This window comes from Equus caballus, chromosome 1 (assembly GCF_041296265.1).
Source record: "Equus caballus isolate H_3958 breed thoroughbred chromosome 1, TB-T2T, whole genome shotgun sequence".
Classification (NCBI taxonomy): domain Eukaryota; kingdom Metazoa; phylum Chordata; class Mammalia; order Perissodactyla; family Equidae; genus Equus; species Equus caballus.
The window spans coordinates 97,324,062-97,345,359 of record NC_091684.1 but is presented as its reverse complement, the minus strand read 5'-3'; the positions used below and the strand labels follow the sequence as shown (position 1 = coordinate 97,345,359).

The 21,298-nt window shown below is 39.3% G+C and overlaps 1 protein-coding gene across 13 annotated transcripts in view; it reads left to right on the top strand.

Moving 5' to 3' along the window:
- The window catches only part of CCSER2 (coiled-coil serine rich protein 2), a 172,441-nt gene that overhangs the window by 86,565 nt on the left and 64,578 nt on the right, over positions 1–21,298 (top strand). For 8 of the 13 annotated variants that reach the window (XM_023648794.2, XM_023648787.2, XM_023648831.2 and 5 more), the window contains 3 exons: positions 61–151; positions 8,476–8,638; positions 20,871–21,066. In XM_023648794.2, the coding sequence (XP_023504562.1) occupies positions 61–151; positions 8,476–8,638; positions 20,871–21,066 (450 nt within the window). Of the gene's footprint in view, positions 1–60; positions 152–7,597; positions 7,774–8,475; positions 8,639–20,870; positions 21,067–21,298 lie in introns of those variants that run through there. The other 5 variants (XM_023648788.2, XM_070265650.1, XM_070265649.1 and 2 more) reach the window with 2 other exon arrangements.

Genomic DNA, 21,298 nt, shown 5'->3' with positions numbered 1-21,298 from the left:
CATTAATTACACACATCATTTGAGCTAGATTATAGCATTTTTTACTGCTTTTTTTCACAGGATATTCTGAATAACCTTGAATCATGTGACCTTGAGGATGATGACCTTATGCTTGATGTGGATCTGCCTGAGGATGCACCTCTTGAAAATGGTACGTGGGGACAACATGGAACCGTCAGAAGTTGGCTACTTGCTTGTATCCACTTTGATATGTTATTTACAGACTTCCTAATCTCAAGGGAGGAAGCCTTTTCAGACTGAGAATCAATCTTAAATTACGTTATATAGGTTCATTAGAAAACTTATTTAAATGTTTAAAACCTGATTTTGTAGGTCTTAGATATAATTTTGTAGGATCCAATAACATTGCAGACCTATACCATAAAGTAAGTGGTAGGTTGGATTTGTCCTTTTTTTTCTCTGTGTGCATATCCAGTTTTTCCTCCTTTGGTCTCATTTTAATTCTAAGAAGAAATACATTTAGAGAAACAGAGATAATCATTTGACTTGGGAAACAGCAATAAAAGTCACTAAGTTGGTAAATATTTTAAAAAGATCAATTTTGGGAAAATGGTGACCTTCTGAATTAATCATTCTGCCCTTTTTACTTTCAAATCCAGTCTGTCTTCCTCTCCTGATCCCAGTAACGGCTGGAGTGGAGCTTCAGATAATCCATATGCAAGAGGCGTGAGCACTCTTGCCCTGACTGGCATAGCGCTTGTGGGATTTCTTACCTCAAGGACTGGTCGAGAACCAGAGCCCAGCCCAGGAAAGCCCCTGGGACATGGGTTGAAGTGGGGTCCTTTTGGGAGCAGGAATGGTCCAGAGGTCTGTGAGTCCCCATTGGTCAACGTTTGCCTGGTCTCTCAGGCCTCCCAGGGGCCAGGGATGAACTGGCAAGGGTGGTGAAGTCCTTTTTATACATGATGCTAGAAAAATGCAAGGGAACGTCAGAGAGGGTGGGTGTTTGTTCTCTGCTTCATTGAGGTCCTAGGAGCCTGCTCACGGCTCACTTTTGTCATATTGGCCAGGCTTTTATTGCGCTGCCACGATACTATGTAACAATCTCAAAATCTCAATGGCTTTCAAAACAAATGTTCATTTTTCTTATTCATGGATCTGTGGGTTAGCAGAGGCAGCTCAGGCTGTGGGACTGAGTTCAAATCTGTTCCTTGTTCTTTCCTTTCTGCGACCAGGACTCCTTGGAGCAGCTTGCTCTTATGGCAGATTTCAGGAGACAGCAGGGGAGCAGAAGCATACATATAATAGCTCTTAAAGTCTTGACTTAGAACCGGCACACTGTTACTTCCACCCACAATCTGTTGGGACGAAGCAAGTTATATGGCCAAGCCTAATGCCAGTGGGACTGGGAGGTATGCTCAGCTCACAGTGAGAAGCTCCGCGTCAGAGGACACTGGATGTACAGTTCTGTTAAGGGAGAGAATGAAGAGCTGAGAACAGTATCTGCTCTTCCACAGGGGTAGAGACTGTCGCACCTTCTGTGGTTCCGCTGTCGTGTGTCATACTCCAGCAACCAGAGCTGAGTTCTAGTCACCTGAGGGAGAAAAATCACAGCCAACACTCAGGAGGAGGAACAGGGAAAACCACAGAACTCTCGGGATTAGAGCGGCCCAAAGAGAGAGTGGGAGGACTTAGGGAGATTTGATGGCAGCACACTTCATTCTGGAGCTGTACAAGATTCCCTGACAAGACGGTTCAGTAGAGGACAGAAAGCTTAGCTGCTGTTGAAATCTGAGTTGGTGGCCAGGAAGGTCAAGTGGAAAAATATTGTAGAAAACAGAGGAAAAACATAAACCATTGAAAATTATAGGGGAAAAAGTCATGAGACTTCATGATCCAGAAAATTTAATGTGAAGTTTTAAGGGCTGGTAGCGAGGAGGGAGGGATTTGCCTCCTTGGGATAAATCACATCCTAGATAATGTATTACATCCTAGATAATGTATTAATTTTTTATAATTACTTCGGGATTATAACAGCTTCTCTTTGAAAACCGAATGCCCTTTCGGAGCTACAAAGAAGTGGAGCGGTGGAATCGGTGTTAGAGCCTTCTCTTTGAAAACCGAATGCCCTCTCGGAGCTACAAAGAAGTGGAGCGGTGGAATCGGTGTTAGAGCCTGCCTCATCTTTAAAGCACAGCAGGATGTTGTCCACGTGTTAGATAAAAGTAGAATCTCAGGGACATTTACTCTTTGAGGTCTGGGGTGGGGGGCTTGTGAAACTTAGGAGGGAACTCCTGAAGTGTAACAACTCACAGATGTTGTAGATTTTCCTCGAAGAAGGCAAACAAGTGTTGACTATTTGGAGCTAATGGAACACTGAAGAAAGCAGAACATGGATTCTAAAATATGTGGCCTTCAGAGACACCAAAGATAAAGTAATATCGAGGTTTGGTCCTAGCAGGAAGTGGAGAGTGACTGTTCTCTGTACAGCACTGAGGTCCTGAAGGACTGCCCACTCATCGAGGTTTGATTGGGAGGATGGGGGGTTACAAGGACTGGCACAAGGTTTGAGGAGTCTTCTAATACACTTTTGACGACTGGTTTTAGTTCCCTTTAGATTCTGGTTTTTGAGGCCGTTATGCAAATTTGGGTAGAGTTTTGATGGGTCACTTTGAACCTTTCTGGGTTCAGTAGTAGGGTTTAAGGTTGATACTGTAGTGCCTGTGTCAGTAAAACGTTTGCAAGGTTGTCCTTTGATATTTAGAGAAGTTTATCTTTGAGCGTAAGGGTAGAACCAGAAATTGGGTGCTTGATTCCCCCTCAGAAGACTTTGATTAGTCGCCCACTTTATTTTTTCTCCTTTATTTCTTATGTGAGGCAGACCACTTGCTTTCCCAGTGCCCTGCTATTTGCAGTATCTGTAAGTGTGTTGAGAGACTCCTTCCTTCTATGTTGAAAAGACTGAGGGGAGACGTCCAGTTGTTAGATGTGAAGGACATCATTTTATTCTGAGTCACATTCTCTTTTTTCCTGAGCCTCTTTCCAAGTATTGGAAGTCTAACAATGAGGCTGTTTACCCTATTTCTGCGTTAAATTCTTTCACAGAAAGTGACGAGTGAGATGGGGTCACACCTCTTTCAGAATCTGCTTTTGAGTGCTGTCTAAAGGTGTTAGTCCGTCCTTGGAGCCTGCAGTGGATTTATCCTTCCTTTGTTTACAGAACTGAGTTAGAGCCCAATCTGTGTTCACAGAAAAGACTTTGTTGACAGCCTCTCAAAGGCCTTTTGGTTTCTGAAAGGCCTCTGGTTTCCCATGCAATTCCTGAAGTTCGGGACACAACACGCTACCCCAAAATATGGCACCTTGGCATTTTGAATATTTTAAACTGAAGGAGTTTGAGAAAACAGGAGAAGCAGGAAGGTCACTCTGACCTCCTCCCCCTTCACCCTTCTTCCCTGAGACATTATGAAGCCCTCATGTGGGGCGCCCTCCTCCCTACACGCAGAGGAAAGGAGCATCCTTGTCTCCAAAGATGAAGGGACGCCAAGAAGAATCCTAGCAAACAGGCCTTGCTGAGTTTCCCCCAGTTTAATACGATCACCTCCTGCTCCCTAACCTGTTATATTATACCATGGCTGTCCGTTCTTCATCAAACCTAGATTAAAAATACACAGGTCTAAGGGGCTGGCCCAGGGGAATAGTGGTTAAGTTTGCACGCTCCACTTTGGCAGCCTGGGGTTCGCGGGTTTGCATCCCGCGCATGGACCCAGCACCACTTGTCAGGCAATGCTGTGGTGGCATCCCACATAAAATAGAGGCAGACAGGGCACAGATGTTAGCTCAGGGCCCATCTTCCTCAAGCAAAAAGAGGAAGATTGGCAACAGATGTTAGCTGAGGGCCAATCTTCCTCATTTAAAAACAAAACAAAACACAGGTCTAACTGTTTCCTTGGGCCTTCATTTCCTTATGAAAGCTCTTGTGTCATGTATTATATTAAATAAATTTGTATGCTTTTCTCGTGTTAATCTGTCTTGTCAGTTTAATTTTCAGATCCTAAAAGGGTCAGGAAAAACTTTTTCCTCCTCTACACAATTAATCATGGGTTCTTAAATCATCTTCAGTTTCTTCACACTGTGCTTTTCCCTTCTACTTTTTGCACTTGGAGTTCCCTCTGATGTATGAACTAATATATAGATCTGGGGGCTCTGGGTTATTAATTCCTGAAATTATTCTAAATTCCTCTGTGGATTGCTCCCGTTTGTGTTTAGCTCTTAAAAACTATGTAGCCATGGCTGTGAGCTCAGAGTGAGACCAGGTCTTAAAATCAACCTGAAGGGGTTTTTCTCTCTTCTGAAGGAGGTTTAACTTTAAAAAGAGGTATTGAGCTTGTAACGTTTCTGGCCAGCGTGAGCAGTAGGGGGCCAGGTCAGAGGCGAGATGGGGCAGAGGGAAGTCGAGGAGCATGGAATGACGGCAGAGGAATAAAGGGAGAAAGGACTTTAGGTTTGAGTTGTGATTTGGGGAATCTAAAAGAAACATTGTTTTGATTCATTTATATTTTTATTTTACCTTGGTCAAGAAATCTCTTAAGGAATCCATTTTGGAATCTGAATTTCTTTTGGCAAACCATTGGGTATTTGGAATTTGTTCCTTTTTCTAAACTGTCTCTCAAATGAACAGTTTTGTTCTCTCAAAATTGCAATTGTATCGCTTCATTCTCTTGCTTTGGAGCTTCTAATGGTCACTCATTACTTAGAGATTAAAGCAGTTGACACTGTAGGGAGGAAGGTTTTCCTTCTACCCTGCTAGGTTCTTTGGTTGGTCTAATAATCAGATTGACATAAGACTGATTAAAAGGAGAAAAATAAATTTAATTTGGTATGTACGGGAGCCCCATAAACTTAGGAGCCCCTAGGACAGGTTGGGCAGTTGAGGCTTTTATGCTTTATATGCCGTCGTCCTGGGCTGAAGAATGAAGTAGGAACCTGGGGGCTTCAAAGGCACAATGAGAAGAGTAGATGATTGATAATTAGATGTTTGCACTGCCATATAGGCAGGTGTTTCAGATAAAAAGTTCTCTCTGGTAGTAGCACTCTTTCTGGGCCAGGCACCCGATCTGAATTCGTTTAGGTAGTTACGGGAGAGGTAAAAGTTTTTCTTGAGTCTGCTGGTCTTGATTGCCTTCAGCTCAAAATAATCCACATGCCAAAGTGGCATACTCTGGGGTCACGTGTTTTGTTCACCTTTGGCACATTCATGTACAATCCTCAGGTTTATGAAATTTCCGTATTGTATACCTTCTTCCATGTGTTGTTTCCTCTGCTGCTTTTGTGTGAAACTTTTCTCTGTTGAAGAAGATGTCTTTCTAGTCACTTCCTGAATCTCACCCTACCAAGTCATGGAGCTCATCAAATTGTACTTATTTCATGTTGTATTTCCTGAGACCACATTTTTGCTGAACTTTTTGTTGAGTTATAGTCATGTGAGCTCAGAAGTATTGTGGTTGGCCACTTTCCAATTACTATATTTTCTTCTGGAAATTTATCTTTCTTTTTCAGTAACTAATTCTGTTTAGTAATAACAAGGTTCATGATTTTTTGTTTTACATGAGCTTTTCTGCTATGAAGCCAAATTTCAGTTCAAAGCTTTCCTCATCAGCTTGTAAAGCCTCCTGCCTTACACATTCTTTTCAGGCTTTCTGATGTGTGATTTCTTTATCCTCATAGCCCATTGTCAGTCCCATGGTAATACTACTTATGCCGCCCATTACCTTCTTAGCACTTGAAGTTATCCCAGAAATAATCTAGCTTACTTTAGTCTCATGTTTTGTGCCTTTTTCAAGTCAGAAAAAGTGGGTATGACGAGTGTTAGACAAAGGCATCCCCACGTCCCATACCCCTACTCGTATAAAAGAACTGAGATCGGCTTTTGCTGTTGGAGCTGGAAGCCTCCTTCAGAAGGCCTTTATTTATTCTCTAGTCCTAAGCTTACAGTTAGGGCCACATTCTGTGTATAGATAGTTTTGATCAGCACACTGGGTTAAAAACTTCTTGAGCTGGGATAGCTTTCGGTTTGCTCCATCATCCCCTTTGGTATTACACCTTCAGAGGGATCCTTTCCTTTCCTGGTCTTGTTTGTCCTGATTTTGACTTCTCTCCCCTTGTAATTTTATTTGCTTTCCATTTTCTTTTCTATATAATTTCTTTGATTCTGTCAGAGAAGCTTTAAGTTTTCTAAGAAAAGTTATGTTATTTCTTTTTCCTATTTTCTATTTCCACCACTGATGTTATTTCACATTGTCTTCTTGGTAACACTTCAGGGTATGTAAATGTGATTGATGGACACCTCGGGTAGGAGGACAGCAGGGCCCTTCCTGCCATCTGGGAGCGGCCATTTCTCCGAGAGGTTGAGCCACCTCTGTCTCAGTTTCTAAGCGTCTTTGTCTTTTGTGGTCAGGGCACATGTTTGTTTCCGGTGCTTGTGTGCCAGTGTCCATGGTGGTTCATGTTTCAGTAAAGGTGCTTTAATTTGGAGCCTGTGCGAAGCACCAGCAACCTTTAGCAGACTCAAAAGCAGCACATCCGTTTCTGGGTGTAGCTTCCCAGAATGTCGAAGGCGTCCCCTGGCCTGTGCATCTGGTTCTTCTGCTTCTTGGTCCTCTGTGGGCCCTGTGCTAATGACGCCCTAACTACCCGTCAGGTTCTGATTAGGACAGGTTTCTTGTTTGGGAGTGAGTGGAATGTTACCTGCCTGAATTAAGAAAAATATGAATTCAGAGTATTTGAAAGTGAATATAGATTGTTCCTCAGCTATACAAAGTTGCTTAAAGTAACATTTTAACACCATGTTGAAATACTTAAGAAACTTCACGAAATCTATGCGTATAATACGCTTGTGAACTTAAAGCAGTTTTAAGCCTTCTTAGGTTTATTTTTTAATTTATTTTCCTTTTGGAATCTCATTTTCTACTCCTGATTTTTTTTTCTGCACAATGATCACCGTGCCTTTATTTATCTAACAGTTAGGTTTTCTGTAATTGAATTTTAAGAAAAAATAGATCTTAATTTATCCCAATAAGATGACAAGAAATTGTTTGAAATAATTTTAAATGTAAGACTTCTGTAAAAAATTTTTTCTTTGCAAAAATTTTTGAAAAGCTATAATAAATAATTGCTTTTCCCCGTAATTGATTCTCTAATGAATATAAACAAAATTTCCATGTCTTTTAAAACCTTATTTAAATTGTTATACACTTAGAAGAAATATGTTACAGTGAGTTCAGTGTTTATGAGAATCGAACATCTATACTTTACATTGTCCTTTTTTGGAGTGAGAAAGTTTGTTTTTATCTGCTATACTGTAATGTAAACACTTTCCATATTTCAAGTTCAAGTTTTAGGTTCAGTGAAAACAATCATTTAAATAATGAGGTTTCTTTACATTGGAGAATGCATTGATTTCTAAAGCTTCTTTATCATAAAGAGTTCTGAACATGTAGGATTTGAACTTTTTCGTGCGATAATTCTCAGACTAGAGAAACCTTTGCTGTTCCTGGCATGGGGTAGTGTTTAACTGTATTTTTAGTAACAGTCCTAACTCCGTAGCTATGTAAGCCCCGAGCGAAGACGGAGTCACAGGGTAAACTGGGCTTGCTTCCCATAGGGAGGGCTGGGAGTGAGCAGGAAGGAAGGCCTGGTCGGCAGAGCCCGGGATGCAGCTATGTCTGAGTAGGCAGCCGGCGACACAATGTCTCCCTTGTACGAGGTCGCTGCCTCAGTGAGTGCTCAGATATGTGAGGGCAAAGTGTTTGGGTAAGTGAAGGGAAGCTTGGGGTGTTTCAAAGAGATTCTTTGCATGTTTTTGTGGCATTTGCATTTCAGGGAGTGTACTATTTGTTGCTGCAAAGTACTGGCTTTGTTTTCTGTGGTATTTTAGACTTTTTGAACAAGCTCTATTGCAGGCAGATTGAGCGTCTTACTTTCTAAAACTGTGAGCTTAATTCAGAAAATTTGATTTGTTTCTCATGAAAAGTTAATTTCTGTTTCTTGACATCAGTGAAAATTAATTGTGGCATTCATGTTTAGGAATAAGTTCTCTGCTAGACTTAAAATCTTGTGCTTTTTCTTATCGTTTTCATTTTAAAGTCAGAACCAACTGGTGATAATAATGAAAACGACTTAAAACTGATTAATGGTGTTTAAAATGTATAATGTTGATTTCAAGGATAATTTGCTTGTTTTGAAACAGTGGGACCATTAATTGTGACTTAAGTGACTGTAATATCAAAGTTTCATAATTTACTTCAGTTTGAATAATAGAAAGTTCAGTTTTCACGAAAACAGCTGGTTATTTTTCTTTTGGAAATCTTGATTTTGTGATTAGCTGACATACATGGCTGGTATTTTTCCAGTATTGCTTTTATATTTTGAGCAGCATTTCATTATCAAGCTGCAAGTAGTTCAGTTTTACAGAGTGTGTGCATATTTAAGTGTTTTGCTTTTGAATCTGTCTAGTGGAGTGTGACAATATGAACCGCTTTGACCGATCAGACAGGAATGCCCGGCCACCTCAGGAAGGATTTTGGAAAAGGCCGACCCAGAGGTGGAGCGGACAGGAACATTACCACCTCAGCCATCCTGACCACTACCATCACCACGGGAAAAGTGACCTGAGCAGGTGAGTCCCGTTCAGATCACATTTCTATCCTCTGGCTAATTTTGAATCATAATTCCCTCCTCGCCCCCCAAAAGTGTTTTTTTGGTCTGATTTTTAGAAGCACCACAAACCGCTTCAAGTTATATGTGGTATTAATTGGAATAATATGTTTAATTCTTCCCTTTTGGCCCAAATCTTTTAGCTTTATTATAAATATAAATATTTATGCCTGCTATTTGGACTTTAAGTTTTGGTGTGATTTTCTAATTCTTATTTAGGTATGGTTACATTTTGACTTTGTTAAAGTTTATTAATTTTTAAATAATAACGTATAAAATTAGTACTGAGTGATTTGTCTTCTTTTACTTATATAATAGAGTGAAATTAAAAAATTCCTCGAGTAATACTAGGAACAGCAGCAAGTACTGTATCATGCTAGCATAGCCTTTAATTTGATCAGACCTTGTGTCTAATGTGGCTCTGGAGTCGTTATCCCAAACCTGGCATCAAACCCTGGCCTGGCACAGATTAGCTTTGCGAGCTTCGGTAATTTACTTAACCCCTGTCTACTTGAGTTTACCATCTGTAAAACATAGTTAATACTACCTTCCTCTCTGTGTTTGAGCATCAGGACTAAAAGTGCCGGGAGAAATATCACCCTTGCAGTAGGCACCCCGTGGTAGTTGTTATTAATTTTTTTCCTTTGAACGCTCTCATTCCACTAGGGATTGAGGTCATTTTGGAGCACGTTAACAATACAAATAATAAAGTTAGGATAAAGAAATAACGGGAGGGAAACGCGGCCCCATATAGTTCTTGACGTAAGGAAAAAAAAATTGTTCTAAGATTCCTTGCAGCAAAAGCAAAGAACAAAACTTGACCCATTACAAGATTTACAGTGTACGTAAGATAAAGGATATGTTTCTTCCAAACTGATTGCTTTTATGAGTCAGAAACCTTTGCATGAATTCTTATAGGGAGAACACCTTGTGGTATAGTGGACAGGACTCAGACAGCTTCCCAAAGTGGAAATAATGATAAATTCCGTGTCTCTTTCTTCCTTGTGTTCTTCATTGCAAGCTAGAAAGAACTCTAGTCCAAAGTAGGAAACCGTGGGTCTGCAGTGGGTCATGAAATGACGAGGTCCAATTAAAGATCCTTCTGTTGGGGTAATTTGATGCAAGAATAAAATTTAGAAGATCTGGAAGAATGCACAGGGTGCATATCCTTCTGGGCATTATTTTGCTTGTTCTGTTTCTCACATCTGGGCTTTCGATAAGGAATGGACATCAGAGAGTTGGTATTTTTAGGCAAGAATCTGATGTAAAGATAGTCTTCATTGCTAATGATGAAGATTATGCTTCCCTTGTCTTTAATGGTTGGTTTATAAGAAGATAAATTTAATGCCAACTTAGGAAAATTTAGAAGCCTAATTAAAATGTGAACCATTGCTTATACTCCAGATAAGATTTATTCATCTATTTAACAAATATTCATTGAGAAGCTGTATGTTGAATCCTGTGCTAAATTCTCAAGCTTGGGTAACTACGGAGATGGTGTGAGGGGTGAAAGCTGTGGGTTGGTAATGACTTCTCGGAGCATTGTTTTGAGGACGATAAAAAGACTTCTGCAGTGTATGAGCTCGGTTGGAATCATTGCAGTTACTGGTTATGTGGAAGATTCATGTGCCTCTTCCATCCTATAGAAAGATGAGAGGTAGATACTTCTTGCTGCCAGGATGCTGAGTCGTGGGAGAGACAGCCATGCAGATAGTAGTAATGCAGTGTTAGAGCAGAGTGATGGTGATGGGTGCCTCAAAACGCTGATGTGTACAGGACTCCAGAACATGCAGCTACTGTTTTTTGTCTAGAATAGTGGTGTATAAAGGAAGTTACTACTGAACTGGTGAGTATGACTTTGGAGACTGCAGAGGAGTGGTTTCTGTGGGAGAAGGATGAGTATTCAGATGGAAAGAAACAGCATGTGCAAAACCCTGTATGAAAGTGCATGGCATTTTCAGAGAACTACTCTAATTCATAGCTGGATTGGCTAGGTCGTTTGGAGGGATGAATGGATATGATCTGTAACTCTAGATAGCAAAGCCTCTATGCATTTTAAGATAAAGGGTGGCAAATTTCAGCTTGAAGTGAGGCTATTAATCAAACTTTCCAAAATGGAAGGAGTTACCTGGAGGTAGTCATCTCTGTCCTTGGGAGTGATCAAGCTGAGGCTGAGAGTAATCTGTCAGGAAAGCTAAGCAACATTTTCTAAAATCTCTGTTTCTAGATATCAGTAGGTCCAGAAAAGAGAGATTCTCTGATCAAATAAGTATGAGAACAAACAAATTAAACAAAGTTAAATGAGCTTTTTTAAATAGTGGACTCCACAGGACCTTTCCTATATAAATAGAGTTCTATGATTTTGCAAAAGGTGGTAAGATAGAATATGTAGCTGTTTCCCAAAACGTATGACCACAAATCCCTTCTGCACTGTTTGTTTCAAGAGACCAGTGACTTGTGGACCGTCCACACTGAGGAGAGAAATGTGCAGCATTCTTGGCGGCTGCTAATCTCACTCACGCAGTGCAGAACTTCCCAGAAAGTGGGCTGAGCACCCCTGTCTGTTGTGATGAGTTATCGGTTAACCGCTTTATTGATCCCCTCAGGCTTTGGGGGCCGTGTGGGGTTTGGGACATAGAGATCCCCCAGAGCCAGTTATGGGATGTGTGGTAGAGAGACACCTCATCCAAGACAAGCCTTATGCCAACATACCTTAAAACTATTATTTTCTCTCTGTGCCTTGATATTAAACAGATTTGGAGGCACTATCCACAGGGCCTTTTAAATATTACATGTGTGAAAGTCCCTCTTCCCATTCTATAACTTCTTGAATGTTGGTTCTCTTTCCTGTCCGTCCTTTACCTCCCATCATTTAATTAACTAGAGGCTTATGTCTTATTCATAACTCAGAAGACTGGTGGTTGTGAACCATGGATCTGCTTTCTCTATGTTTCATCATAATGCTGCTCTCTCTTTTCTCCTGGCCTAGCCTTCCACTCCTCTTTTCTCCTCAGATCTTATTTCCCTACACCTTCCACCATGCTATGTGGAATTCTCTTACATACTAACAAACTCACATCCTTGACCTCTTTGCTACATTCTCCTGAATATAACTGAAACCTGAGTTTTTCCTAAATGTACTAATTCCCCAGTAGCATTCTTACAGGAAAATTCTTATCTCCCAGTCACTCTAGTACTTTACTGTTTAGAGGTGGGGTCTTTTTTTCACTCCTCATTGTCATTTCTAAATGAAGTATTCGTAAGTCTCTTTCCCTTGAGACTTAGAGCATTTGACTGTATCAGCTCTTCCTTACTGGTCCCTACTCCTTGCTCACAAACTTTTTGGCCCTCAGCTCACTTTCCCTCTTCATTGTGAGCTTTGCTGTAGTCCTCAGTGGCTCCAGTATTCATGCACATGATTCGTTTAACTCTCTGGGTCCCTGGTTCCTTAGGATTCTCTCTCTGTATTCTCTCTCTATATTCCTGGTTCTTAGGATCTGAAAATAGAGATAGTTTTACTATTCTTTCCGATCTGGATACTTTTCTTTTTTTTTCTCCTGCAAAATTGCTATGGCTAGAACCTCCAGTGCCACGTTGAATAGGAGTGGTTGGAGCAGACGTCTGTGTCTTGTTTTTGATGTCAGGAGCAAAGCTTTGTCTTTCACTGTTAAGCATGATGTTAGTTGTGGGTTTTTCATAGATACTCTTTATCAGGTTGAGGAAGTTCCCTTCTATTTATCTTTTATTGAGTGTTTTTAATCGTGAAAGGGTGTTGGATTCTGTCAAATGCTATTTCTGTGTCTGTTGAGATAATCATTTTTTTTCCCTTCCTTCTCTTAATGTGGTGTATGACATTGACTGATTTTTAACTGTTAAACCAACCTTGCATTTCTCAGGTAAATCCTACTTAGTCGTGGTATATAATCCTTTAATATGTTGCTAGATTCAATTTCCTGGTAGTTTTGTTGAGGGTTTTTGTGTATATATTCATAAGAAATATTGGTTGGTAGTTTTCTTGAGATGTCTTTGGTATTATGATCACATAGATTGAATTGGGAAGTTTTCCCTTCATTTCTGTTTTTCAAAGAGTTTGTGAAGGATTTTTGTTGATTCTTTGTTGAACATTTTATAGAATGAACCAGTGAGGTCCTTTGGCCTGGGCTTTTCTTTGTGGCCAGTTTTTTGATTACTTACTTAATCTCTATGGATGGTATGTACATATTTGCTAGTTTTTATTAGTTTGTAGTGTTGTTCAAGTCCTCTGTTTCCTTGATGATCTTCCTCCTAGTTACTCTGTTCCTTAATGAAGAGGAGATATTGAAGTATCCAACGTCAGCATATCTTGCAGAGAAGGTCTGATACCAACAGATTCTCTCAGTTTTTGTTTATCTGGGGATGTTTTAATTTCTCTTTTATTTTGACGGATAGTTTTGCTAGGTGAAGAATTCTTGGTTGACAGTCTTCCTTTTAACATTTTGACCCCTGTGCTTTCTGATGAAAAATCAGCTGTTAATCTTATTGAGCATGTCTTCTGTGTGGTAAGTCACGTTTTTCTTGCTGCCTTCAGGATTCTCAGATCTTCTTTGTCTTTCAGCAGTTTAACTATGATGTGTCTCTCTTTTAGTTTATCATATTTTGGAGTTTGTTGAGCAAATGATTAGATAGGAGTTTCCTTAAATGCCTTCAACTAGTAAGTCTTCCAGCCTTTGCCAAGGAGCTCTGTGTGTGTGTGTGTGTCTGTGCAGGGCTGCCTTCAACAACCTAGTAAGCATTTGCAGCTCTGCCTTAGCTTCATTTCCTGCTTGCTCAGAGGCTCAAGGTGAGCCACAAGTGAGACACTAAGGCCTTCTCAGGTGTTTCTGTGGCATGCACACAGCCCTATGCTTGCTTGTGGCCTTACCTATGCCCAAGAGTATGTTGGAGCATTTCAAAGCCTCCTGTGGACATCTCATTCCTCAGGTTTTCTCTGCTGAGTTTTTTGGTCACCTTGTTTGCCTCAACTGGTGTCACCATCTCAGGCAGCTGAGGTTTTAAACAATCACCACTGATGTTTTTCGACAAATGTACTAGAGAGAAGGCTGTTATCACCGAGCGAGCTCTGAATCGGGCCAAATAAAACAACTCCTGGGAGTGGGGCTTTCCTAGGAAGGTGCCACTTAGGTCAACGAGTACTTTGGCACTTTTTGGAGAATTCCAAACCCAGTTTACTCCCCCCGCCCCACCCCCAACTCAGTGATTGCTGAATTTCACAGCTACCCTGCTTGTAAGGCTGTTGTTTTTCCAGCTGTCACAGAGCCAGGGAGATAGAGATAGGCATGGCAGTAGAATAAACTAAAATGTCACAGGACTTCTTCTAACTGAGGTTCAGCTGGGTTCTTTTGAATAAGTGCTTCTTGGTTGTTGCAAGCATTTGGTTGATTTCCAGAGTGCTGAAAAAGTTGGTTTTGACAAATTTGCTAGTGTTCTCAGTGCTTTTATGGAGTGAATTTTTGGAGATCTTTATTCTGTCATTCTGGGAGTACTTCTTTCCCTTCTTTATGTCATGCTTTTTGTTTTTAATAGACTTCACTTTTTAGAGCAGTTTTAGGTTTACAGAAATAGTGAACAGAAAGTGCAGAGTTCTCATGTACTCCCCCATCTCCTTTTATACACAGCTTCTCCTATTATTAGTATGTTACATTAGTGTGATGTATTTGTTACAATTGAGGTGTCAATATTGATACATTATTATTAACTAAAATTCATGGTTTACGTTCGGGCTTACTCTTTGTGTGTACATTCTTTGGGCTTTGACAAATGCGTGATGACATATCTACCATTATAGTATCAAAGAATAATTTCACTGCTCTTGGAATCTCGTCTTCTCCACCTAGTCATCCCTTCATTCTCCCCTCCCCCCATTCCTAGCAGTCGCCAATCTTTTCATTGTCTCCATGGTTTTGTCTTTTCCAGAATGCTTATAGTTGGAAACAGAGAGTATGCAGCCTTTTCAGATTGACTTCCTCCACCTAGCAGTATGCTTTTAGGTTCTTTCATGTCTTTTCATGGCCTGATAGCTCTTTTTTTTAATCACTGAATAATATTCATTGTATGGATGTACTGCAGTTTGTTTGTCCATTCACCTACCTGAAGACCTCTTTATTGCTTCCAAAAATTGGCAGTATGAATAAAACTACTCTAAACATTTATATGCAGCTATCTTGATTGCTTCCAAAATTTGGCAGTTATGAATAAAGCTCTCAAGACATTTATGTGCATGTTTTCACTTCATTTTGTTAGATATTGATCAAGAAGCATGATTGCTGGATCATACAGTAAGAGTATGTTTAGTTTGGTAAGAAACTGCCAGCCCGTCTTCCAAAGTGACTGTACATTTTGTATTTCCACCAGCAATGAATGAGAGCTCCTGTGGTGGTACATCTTTGTCAGCATTTAAAGTTGTGTTTTGGATTTTAACCATTCTAATCGGTGTGTAGTGATATCTTGTTTTAATTTGCAATTCCCTAATGATATATGATGTTGAGCTTTTTTAATATGCTTATTTGCCATCTGTATGTCTTCTTTAGTGAGTTGTCTGTTTCGATCTTTTGCTCGTTTTTTAATTGGGTTGTTTGTTTTATTGAATTTTAAGAGTTCTTTGTATATTTTAGATATCAGTCTTTTGTCAGATAATGTTTTACGAATATTTTCTCTCAGTCTGTGGCTTGCCTTTTCGTTCTCCTAATGCTGTTTTTCACAGAGCATTAGTTTTTAATTTTATGCAGTCCAACTTAGTGAATTTTTTCTTTCATGGATCGTGCTCTCTATGTTGTATTTAAAACTTAGTGCCAAACCCAAGGTCACCTGGATTTTCTCCCTTGTTATCTTGTAGTTTGGTGTTTTACATTTAGGTCCTTGGTCCATTTTGAGTTAATTTTTGTGAAAGGTATACAAGGTCATTTTTTTTGCATATGGGTGTCTGGTTGATCCAGTACCATTTGTTGAAAACACTATCCTCTCTCCTTTGAATTGCATTGGTTCCTTTGTCAAGGATCAGTTGACTACATTTGTGTGGGTGCATTTCTGGACTCTCTTTCTGTTCCATTGATCTATTTCTCTATTCTTTAGTCAATATCACATTGTATTGATTATTGTTGCTTTATATAGTTAGTCTGGAAGTTAGGTAGGGTCAGTATTCTGACTTTCTTCTTCTGCAATATTGTGTTAGTTATTCTGGGTCTTTTTCTTGTTCGTGTAAACTTTAGAATCACTTTGTTGATATCCACTGAATGACTTGCTGGGATTTTGATTGAGATTGTGTTGAATTTAGCATTAAAAAAATAACTGTGAACATAAAATATATATTTTTTTGGTGAGGAAGATTGGCCCTGAGCCAACATCTGTTGCCACTCTTCCTCTTTTTGCTTGAGGAGGATTATTGCTGAGCTAACATCTGTGGCAGTCTTCCTCTATTTTATGTGCTGCCACAGCATGGCTTGACGAGCAGTGCCACGTCTGTGCCCAGGATCCGAACCTGTGAACCCCAGGCCACCAAGGCAGAGCACGTGAACTTAATCACTATGCCCCTAGGCTGGCCCCTAACAAAGTGTATTTTTAACTTTCTATATGTGCAGTTTTTATTAATGGCAAGGAAAGAAACTTTATTAATGGTGAAGAAAAAAAACGCTAAAGATTTTGTGAAGTCAAACTGCAACTCAGATTGATAATGAATAAATGAAAAAGAAAAATCTCACACACACACACCCTTCCACTCGCTAGTCTAACCTATGAATCACAAACCTTAATTTTAGCACAAAATCACACATGTTAGTAATCAAGAAGCTTGGGTGGAAGCAGACAAAAATATGCGTATATGGATACAGCAACATAATTTGGGGAGATTCCTTTAGGACTGCGATAAGTGATTATGCAGCAAGGTGATTATTAGGCACGTGGATTGAATATCAGGTGCTGCCAGTGTATGTGGGTTCAACGTAAATGAGTTTAAAAAATGGCGTGCTCTTTTTTTTTCTCTTTTTCTTCTTCTCCCCACAGCCCCCAGTACATAGCTGTACATTCTAGTTGGGGGTCCTTCTGGTTGTGCTATGTGGGACGCCACTTCAGCATGGCCTGATGAGTGGTACTAGGTCCGTGCCCAGGATCCAAACTGGCGAAACCCTGAGCTCCCAAAGCAGAGCCACAAACTTAACCACTTGGCCATGGGGCCAGCCCCCCAAAAAAGGCTATCTCTTCAAGATTCCTTTTTGTCGTTATTGTCATCCTTTGTTTTTCTTGTTGACTTCATTGACTATACTTACCAAACAATGTTAACTAACGTCAGTGATAGTGGGCATTTCTTTCTCCTGCTTCTCTAACCACTGAACTCATTTTTTGCTTTCATCCACCCCTGTATTGGTTCGATTCTTCCTGTCTACTAGCCCACCTGGCCTGTGATCAGCCATGTAGGTTCTGCCTTTGCTGACACACTGCTAACCTTCCACTGTGGTCCCCAAAGCAGCTTGCAGTCTTTTGTTGCTTTCACCATCTAATTTCTCTACTAGAAATCTGTGATTGTTAAAATTTGTACCCAAGTACAAATTTGTGCCTGTTAACCTAATACGAGGTATTGTGGCAAGTAATTCCTCTCTTGTCTCATGTTCCTTTTCCGTCGCCTTCTCCACGCCTTCGTCCCTGGGTTTGTCCTTGCGCTCTTGGAAAGTGATTTTACCTCCCATTCTGTTTCAGAGGTTCAGGTTCTTGTGTGTGGACTTCGTTATCTTCTCAGAATGTGAAATCTCAGAATCTTCATTATCTTTCTTTCTATCCTATTTCTTTTCCTTTCTTGTCATAATAATGTCCTTTTACTTTCTGAAAATAATCTCTCATTTATTTACTTTCTGTTCCATCTTTTTCTTCTTCTGCCTTTTGGCCTTCTCAATTATATTTACTTTTTTCCAGCAAACTTCAGAGGTCCTCCGGTGAGGTGTTATGTTATTTCCAACTTAGTGTCAGATGGTTTAACAGAAAATACACATACATGAAGCACATGTGTCAAACATTTACCAATGGGGAATATAAGTGAAGGATGGAGGGTGTTAGAGTATTCTTTTGAATTTCTGTTAGAAAATTTTTTCAATATAAAGAAAGTATTGATAGTAAAAATCATAATTTTTTATTTAACATTTATTGTAGTATCAGTTACCATTCCAAGCACTTTAGCATATATTACCTCATTTAGTTCTTATGCCAACCTAATGAGGTAAGTGCTCTTATTATCCCCATTTTATAGGTGAGAAATATGAAGGATAGAGAGATTAAGTAACTTACCCTGTGTTTTATATACATCTAGTAAGTCACAGCTGAGATTTGGACTCAGATAATCTGTGTAAGTAACAGAAAAATGAGTAAGATATGGCCCTCTATTCAAAGGGCTTACAGTGTAATTAGAGGTGATACGTATACAGATTTCTTTAATTTATGCTGTAAAATAAATCAGGGATCATAAAACAGGGGTCTTATCTAGTTGAAGGGATTGGAAAGGGCTTCTGGAGGAGGTAGCGTTGCAGTGCTAAGAGTAGCTATAAGTTTAGTTTTGGATCTAACGGTGGAAGTATTTCAAATGCAACCGAAGTCGTGTGAATTTTATTCATTAGGCATTGGAGAACATTGAGAGTTAAAGAAACTGTGGCCCAAAGATATTAATTATTTTTAGTAGCTTGTTACTTAGAGCTAAAATTTAAGCGTAAATCCTAGGCCAGAACTGGCTCATTTATGCTACTGTGGCTTTTCTAAATGCCAATTCTTTGTCCTCATCTTCAGTTAGTGATCCAGACTTGTTGACTTTTCCTTTGAGATGTTTTTAATTCATTTGTTTCTTGCATGTGGTTCATATTTATGTCAACCTAATATAAACCCTTATTTCATACCTGATTCTCATACAGTCCAGTCTCCTTTAGTCTCCCCCTCTCTGATCTTTCTTTTGCTAAATCAGTAAAATGAAGTTAGTTTTAATTTGATTATTAACTGGGACTTTTTAATGTGACTGCTTCCAGATTATAATTCTGAAGTAATGCTTTTTCATGTCACAATGAAAGAATTTTAGAATCTCAGAGATGGAAGCTTAAAATGTGTGCTTCTTACTCATTCACAGAAAACAACAAAAACGGACAGGTGGACAAATAAACAAAAATGAACTGTCTGATACAGAGGAAGAGAATACTTGGTTCATCTCTTCATGGAGTTTATAATTTAGCACAGATTGCAAAGGAACACAGTATACTGGACAAGTACTATAAATGGACAGTGTAGGGGGCTCTGTACAGACACCTGTGAAGTACCAGGTCCTGCCTTTGGAGATTCAGGGAGCTGTCCTGGAGGGAATGCCAAGTAACTTCAGATGGAGAGGAGTTCGCGTTCTCCAGATCAAGTGTACATGGCGGGCAGGATGGGTGGACTGGCCGAGAGTGCAGAGAGGTTGAGGATGTGGGTTTGGAAACAAGAGGCACTGTAGCATGCTTTGGCAAAATCAGGTAATTGGCTGTGGATTAAGAAGTCAGTCTGAAGGAGGTAGGTGTGTTAAGGGATGAAGTTGAAGAATAAATTGGATTCAGGCTATCTGTGGCCTCATAAGCCGTATTTGAGAGTCTCCTAAACCCTAAAAAACGTGCCTTGTACTTTGTCTCATTACTTTTCATTATCTTTTTCTAGAAAGCCTTAGCCTTTCATTTTGGTCAAACTGAAACCTCGTACTTTATAGCTCATCCCAAGTTATTTCCTATCCGGGAAAATTTCCTGAAGTATCTCAGCTTTTTTCTCTGAAAATATAGCTCTTATCATCTCTTTTAATTCATTCACCAGGTGATTCTCTATTTTTGTCTTTACTATTTTATTAAATTTTTATTACTATAGATTTTTCATCAGTCCGTGTATAGATTGTCCATCTATTCAGTCATGGATTGTAAAGTCTTACTAATTAATTGATTAGTATTTGAAATTTAATAATTCAACTATATTTTGAACCAATAAAAATAAAGCAGAATTCTGTGTAAAAAAACTAGAGCCTTACTTATGGATCAACAATTTAAAAGTTCTTAAAAATCTTTTTCTTTGGTTAAAAAAAAAAATCTGGCCTGAAATCAAGTATTGAGAAGTAGTTTCAGAGAAAAATAATCTTGTGAAAGCCAAGCTCGTATTGAATATTTGAGAATTTAGAGATTTGGGAATATTTGTTAGAAGCTAGAAAATTTAGCAGAAACCACATTCCTACTTTTTCAATATGGTTCAAATTTAATGCATTGGGACTTTTGCAAATTTAATGCATCATGAGTTTAACTTTGATCCCAATATGTTAACATAGCCAATATATTGGAGAGAATAATTGTTCAGTTTGTTATTTTAAATATTGAGATTTCACATATATAACAAGTTCTCGTCTTAAGAACCAACTTCACTTATGTGTAATGTGAATGCAGTAATTTTTAAATTGCTATAGCTATGATTTCTGGTTAAAATATTATGTTTTTCATGTCCATGAAACATGTTATCCTTAGTTTTTTTCCCTCTTATTCAGCATGTACATTATTGTCTGAAACTAAAGGGAAGTTTAAATTTTTTTAGAGTAGGTTTCTTTTAGTGTGATTTAGTATTAGGAAGTATGTGGCGTGTGTAAGACTTTCATAAAACTTTGTTTAATCTTTATTGGAAAAGATGATTTATCAACAATGTGGAAACGAAAGAAAGAACAGCAGCTCATCTGTCTTCACTGTCTGCTGAGGCTTTCAAGGAACGAGACTTGTCCAAACTGGGAGTTAACGTGGGTAGCACAGTTGTGGGGTTCAAAAAGATGTGAAACTTGAGGCCAGTTAAAGTCAAAAGTAAATAAAGAGCAGACAAATCAGTGCAGAAAAGGAAGATGTGTAATTTTTTCTAGGCAAGGCCTTTCCCCAGAGTTTTTGTTTCTGTTCTACTTCCTAAGGAATAAGATTTATTCAACCAATGTGTAAAATACACGAAAGGGGGGAATACAGAAGATAGTTGTATTCGTGACAACTAGAACTTATGGCACTTTACGGTGGAAACAAATTCAATGTCTGAGGTGAATGAAAGTCAAAGACTTTGTGATATGTTAAATGATTTGCAATAATTTCATTACCTTCTTTCTTTCTGAAATTATGTTCTATATCTTTTCCCTCCAACTTCTTCCCCTGCCCTTCCAGAGGCTCTCCCTATAGAGAATCTCCTTTGGGTCATTTTGAAAGCTATGGAGGGACCCCCTTTTTCCAGGCTCAGAAGATGTTTGTGGATGTACCCGAAAACACAGTGATACTGGATGAGATGACCCTCCGGCACATGGTCCAGGATTGCACTTCTGTAAAAACCCAGTTACTCAAACTGAAACGTCTGCTGCATCAGGTGAGTACAGAATGAACGTTTTCAGCTCTGGTATTTTGAAGTGCAAAATGGGTTGACTTTACTTTAAAAAAAAAAAGTTAATTGGGTTTCTAATGTCTATTTAGAATTCTGTAGAAATAATGCTTGTAAAGAGTACACAATAGAACCTTTTTCTGAGAGGAAAAAAACATAGGATTTTGCCTGATGGTCTCAGTACAGCCCCCAGCATTTCTGCGTGTGTGATACCTGGTAA